General features: G+C 48.2%; 1 protein-coding gene across 1 annotated transcript in view; it reads right to left on the bottom strand.

Annotated features, from left to right (window-relative positions):
* The window catches only part of FLT1 (fms related receptor tyrosine kinase 1), a 106948-nt gene continuing 100948 nt past the window's right edge, over positions 1 to 6000 (bottom strand). Inside the window, exons 29-30 of the mRNA XM_032192426.1 lie at positions 5680 to 5771; positions 1 to 437 (exon numbers count right to left, since the gene is read on the bottom strand). Coding sequence (XP_032048317.1) covers positions 233 to 437; positions 5680 to 5771 — 297 coding nt within the window. The 3' untranslated portion in view covers positions 1 to 232. The remainder of the gene's footprint in view (positions 438 to 5679; positions 5772 to 6000) is intronic.

Below are 6000 nucleotides of genomic sequence, written 5' to 3'. Positions count from 1 at the left end.
AGCGCTGGGCAATTTTACTGACAGCTTCTGGAGTTCAGCATTGGGAAAGTCAAGGCCTAAGCATTAGTATTCTGCTATGTTTTGTATATGCTTGTTGCAGTCTGTAGAAACGCAGATCATTGAGATTAAGCCAACGATAACTTCTTAAACTTCAGGATAACTTTTTAAACTGACATTGTTTTTAGAAAAACCTGTTTGCATTAAATGCATATTAAATCCTGGCCCAGATGACTTAAACAGGCGGCTGAGAGTAATGGACCACTGAGTTGTAGTCAGGAGGGGGAGAGTGGCACGCTTTCATTTTCTCCAGCACTGCATTGCCGTAAGTGTATCTTCGCTTGGGGTCGCTGAGTTGGTCACAACTGAAACTGCAGAAGCTTCTCGGCTTTGTCATTCCAGAAAGCACCGACTCCTTGCTCCTGCTGGCACCTTTCACACTGAAATAGAGCAGCATCACTGTTAGCATATTTAACATGTGCTGATGTTTTGTTTTCATGACTTGAGCAAACCACATCACAAGTCGCAGCTTTGTTTATTCTCAGATGAGGGAAAGAAACAGCATTGATGCAGATGGGATTGCTCAATGGAAGAGCAGAACGGAGCACTGAAAGAGCCCTGTGTCCCCCCTGAGTCTCCCTCTGAGCAGAAATGCTGTGACTGAACATCCTTAATAAAGTGATTGTGGTCATTGTATTACAGACTTGGTGCTCACGGGGGAATATCTGAGCACTCAGCCTAACCTTTAGTGTTCATTTGTGGCTGGTGCTGGGGGGTGAAGCTTCACTGCAGGGCTGAGTAGCGTGGAGTGTCCGACATCTGCCCTGCTGCTGGGCTGTGGGTCCCGAAGGGGTCTCCGTACTTAAATGTTCTCTGTAAGGGAACTGGGGGTGTTTGACCAGGAGGAGCGAAGTAATGCAATGTCTGAAGCCATGGGGTAAAACCAGAAAGCTATTAGCATAGGGTTATCAAGAGCGTAATGCTGCAATGAATTTTTGAGACAAGTGACCAGTGCTTCTGAGAAGGGCAAAAGCTCTGGGTATCCCCTATCTTAGCCTGCTCTCGGCAGCAGCCATTAGCTGCTGTTTTTAATTAGTGCTCCTGTCCCGCAAAGGACCAGTTATCCTGTAAGCTGTCTTTTATAAAACGCCTTTTTTTTTTTTTTTTTTTTTTTTTTTTTAACAGTGGTGTTGGTGTTAAATGTCTTCTCAGCTTAGCCACTCCTTAAGACACTGTTTGTTTTGCAACGCGTTCTCACCCATGTTCTAAGAGTGCAGTGCTTAAAAGGGCTCTTTCAAATAATGAAGACGGGTAAGGCACAGACAATTCTCACACCATTGGACTTAGACACTGAAGCCTTAGCTGCAGACATATGATAAGATGGGACAGTTTCCATCATTGGTTAAATGTGAAATCCCTAATCCCAAATTAAACCTATGTTGGACTACAGTACCTAAAATAAGGTTCCCTTCATGTTTATAAGTTCCTGGACACTCTGGTCCTCTCCCTTTATAAGGTCAGGAACATTGGCAGTCTTGAATTCCAGAGAACACAGTCAGAACATCTGGTGAGACTTTGCAAGCCCAGGATTTTGCTTTTAATTTTAATTTGCGCTGTTTGATCTTTAAATGAAGTACAGAGCTAGTAGCTCAGCACAGATTAGGAAATGGAGAAGTAGCACTTTCTCTTAGATTTCATGCTTTCTTGAATCTTGAACTCACAAGCCTTTGTACTTTGTAAGCAATGAGGTCTCTGCCTACTGTAGGAAACTGGAGGGCCCTCCCAAGCAGACCACCCCATTACATTTGTCTGTAGATGGATGGGGTTCACGAGGAGGAGTCCTCATGATGAGGGTTGCGGATGCATCCCATATTTCTGTATTTAATCTGTTGGCAGATGGCAAGTAGTTGCCTTGGGATAAATTCCATAACTGCGTGACAAGGTTAGTCACAGCCTCAATGGACATTTTAAAATGGTTTTATAAAGAAATGCTTCCATGATTTACATTGCAGTTGTCGAGTCTTAGGGAGCGGTGGGCTGGCAGAAGTGCAATGTGCATGCTAAGTTATGAGCCTTAAAATCATCAAGCTTTGATCCTTTTATTTCTCACCAGGCTTTTGCACCATGAGAATATGAGTCTTCTTGCAGCCACGGACCATAACATTTTGTCATCGTAGACCTAGTATATTTGGAAATACTAATGCTTTAATAAACAATACCTCATATCTCAAGGCCAGCTAAAAGGCCTGAGGCAGTATCATGTTATGGAGCTAGAGTAAAGCTTCAGTACTAGACTTGGCTTCTCCTCAGGCTAATTAACAAACCTTTATGCCAGTAGAGCTGCAGCCACTCATTTCACCATGAGTGCACTGGTGTACCTGGGCACACGCTCCCACAGGCAGTGCTCAGAGAGCCTGCAGGGTTTGGCATCTGTGGCCTGGCTTCTTCAGCTGTGGACTATTTTATTTCCACTCTGTACATTGGAAGGTGTCTACTTGGGTTTTAATTGGGATTATTTGCTGGAGGGAGTTGCTGCTGCTTCCCTGACAGTCTGCATTTAGAAATTTGCTGAGGAGGGAGGTTGGCTGTGGTTTTTGAGATGCGTGTTCTAGCCCAAGGATTTTGGCTTAACAGGGGTTGGGCTTTTTCTACAATACTGGAAAGCTAAATAAGAGGTGCCACTGGGATCCCGATCACTTGCAAAGTCAAAGAGCAATCTTATGAGCTCTTTCTTTGCCCTCAAATCTTTCCATTGAGATCACATCACTTGAGTCCTTACAAGTAGGAAAGACTTCTCTCTTAATGCTGTTCCCATTAATACCTTTTTTCATCTCAATGGCAATAACAAGTCCAAGGCATGCCACCATGTCATTAGTTGTTCTGTCTGCCACTTGGGCCTGGGGGACTCACCAGGGCTCAGGGAGATGCTTGTTTCCTGTAGGGGGATGGGGTAAAACCAAGGGGGAGCTTTGCATGCTGATACCTTCCCCTACACAGTGTTAGAAGCGGGAAGAAGGGGACTGGCCTGGGTCAGCTGGGTACCTCTGTGTTGTCCCCTTGCCTCTGGTTGCTCACACTGAGGTCATGCTTTGAGAGTCAAGAGCATAGAGACAACTGATGAGTTTCCTGTGAAACAAGCCCTGTGTGCACTTCAGGGGACAGCTCAGTCCTGTGCCTGTGTCCACGAAGAAGCACAGGGAAGACGCAACAGCTCTGGCTCCCTTCACCCTACTCAGTACTTCAGTGCTGTCAGGATTGGCCCTGCCACTTGGTCCTCTGACACTGCACTCCAGGCCGTGCAAACACACTTGGGCTGTTATCAAAACACCACCCTATCTGCCTGGCTTGCATGCTATTTCAGGCACCTCAAACTGAGAAAAAAAACAACATGCAGATCCTAATTGCTCTGTCCTGGGAAGCACAGCAACCAACAGGGAAATTCCAGCTTCGTGCTTACCCCCCTGTGAGCCTGGACAACCTGCTCCCAGCTCACCTGCTCTGGGGCAGCAAGGGCACAGCTGCTCCTGAGCACTCCTGGGAGTGCATTTGTCTGCATCTGTGTCCTAAAACACAAGTGCTGAGGTTGATGGAGTGTGACGGTGAGCGCTTTGAAGTGGCCAGGCATTGCAGTGAATGTGTTAGCTGGTGCTAAGAAGGCTGACCCCTTCCTCATCCTGGCACTGTCTGCTCTGACCATGAGCCACTACTGCTCGCTCAGACTCTATTTTAGCGTTATTCTTCTAATAATCCAGTGACCTGAGCTGGAGAGAGGACAGGACCACAGCGTGGGATGCTTGGGATGCAAGGGAAGAGGTAGGACTGTGCAGTGGGTTAGATAAGCTTACATATGTAAAACCCCTCTAGGTTCTACCTTGTCTAGTGTTCAGGGGGTGTTTATTTGCTGCTCCAGCTTAGCCTAATTAAAGGATGCTTAGCTAGGAAGCTGAAACTTTTAGGAATGTGTGCACACCAGAGGGTCACTGATATGTGAATGCTTTTTGGCTGTAACACTACAGCAATGCTTGTTTAGCTTGCAGGCCCGCTGACCTTGTGTGTTCTCAGCCAACTGCTCTGTTTCCCTGAGGATTTACATTCTAGCAGCCACTGCTGAGTTCATTTTTTTTTCCCCCCACCCAAGCATTCCTTTTCCTTATGCAGCTGAAAAATCTCCTGAAAGCCCTTCCAGGGTGATGCTGGGGGCATGCTTCATGCCTTCTGTGCCACACAAAGAAAAAGGCGTTTTGCGTGTTTCACAGGGGGAGGTCACTGCGTTGTCCCTGCGGCTGACAGCAGCCTTCACCCTTACATTTACATCGCAGTTACAGAGAGAAAAAAAGTGGGTTAAACCACTTCAGGACAACATTGCAACCTCTGGAGGCTTGTAACACCTGTGTGTGTGTTCCTAGCTTGGGAATACTCAGCTCCTCCAAGGAATGTATGGAGAATAGCTCAAAAAAAAAAAAAAAAAATCAAAGCACGAGGCATTCTCCTGTGCTTTGTTGGGGGGGCTCGTGTTGTCCTGGCCTTGCCCTGCACCAGCAGTGCTGCCAGCAGCACAAGTCCCTGCCACACTGTGTATTTTGGCCATGTGAGCAGGCCTCTATGCAAGTTCTCACACGTGTGGCTCTCTGTGTGTAACCAACACCCTCTTAGTCACCAGAATTTTTCTCGAAGCGAGGCCTCCCCGCCTTGACAGCACGTTTCAGCCGTCCACAATTGTTCACTGAGACAATACTGAGACAATAGAGTGCTGCCCGGCCGGTGACAGGCTTGGAACAGCAAAGATGGCCTTGACCTAATGCCAGCCTGAGAGGAGCGGTGGGATGGAGCTGGGCTGCCCCTGGCCTGGCCATGAGCTCAATCAGGCCCTGGTGCTGCTGGCTTCGTGAGGCCTGTGAGCTGAGACACCACCAGCACCAAGAAAATAAACATTTCCCACTTGCAGAGATCCTGCAGCACATTTCTTAGCGCAGTCCTAGCTCCCTGCGTGGGTAGCTGTCAGGAATTAGGTGGAGGAAGGTGGCCGATATATTCAAGTGCTTAAAGGCAGGAAGAGAAATGAGGCCCTCACATCCATCTATTGTAAAGTTGCCACTTCAGCATCCTGAGCCCATGGGTGTTAAATGGGCCGTGCTCAGCTGAGTCATGGAAAAGGAGGGCAACAACAAGCACAGGGAGCCTTGTTCCAGTTGGGGTGCCCTTGGGGACACACAGGAATGACCGTAGAGCCTCTGCAGCCACACATGCCTCCTCCTCCTCGCCAAGGGCTGCTTTCCTGCAGCCTCCTGCCTCTGTCTTGGCTCCCTGGCACTCGCCTGCCTGGCCTGGCATGAAGGTGATCAACAGAGCCCTAATAAACCCTAGAGACGATGGGCATCGAAGAGGCTGAGGGTTATTTCTTTTCTCTGAGGCATATGGAGGGTGGTAGGAGCTGCTTGACTCCTGACTCACTGGGCACAGGAGTCTCACATCAAACTCAACTGCTTGAGCAGGGGTTGGACCAGATGACCTCCAGAGGTCCCTTCCAACCTCAACCATCCTGTGATGAAGACATCTCAGCAAGAGCCTCTAAAGGCCTGGGGGCACCTCTGCTGCTTTCGTTAGGCCCAATTCAGTACAAGGACCCCAAGTCCTCCTTTGCCTTCTAACGTGGAGGAGGAGAAGGGAACATAAAATACAGACCCAAAGAGCGTCCGCTTCTGCTTGCTGCCTGTCCAGGTGAAGCGTTTCAGCTCTTCTGAGGGCAACACCATCCCGCTGTCTGCTTGGTAGTCCTTGGAAAAAACAGAAACGCAGCCCTGTTAGGTGCTGGTTGTATGCAGATACTTTTACAGACTTGATTCCTATTCAGGAGGTTTTCCTGCTGGTTTTCCAAGTTGTCCTTGTTTTGGATTGCAGCAAACACATGCCAATAGTGCAGATAACAAGTGTTAATAGAAAGGTGCTTATAAGCAAGGGGAGGGCCTGGCCAGCCACCAGGTCAGCCTTGAGACCACCGCCGTG

Source organism: Aythya fuligula, chromosome 1 (genome assembly GCF_009819795.1).
Source record: "Aythya fuligula isolate bAytFul2 chromosome 1, bAytFul2.pri, whole genome shotgun sequence".
Classification (NCBI taxonomy): Eukaryota; Metazoa; Chordata; class Aves; order Anseriformes; family Anatidae; genus Aythya; species Aythya fuligula.
This window is presented reverse-complemented; position numbering and strand designations above follow the sequence as displayed.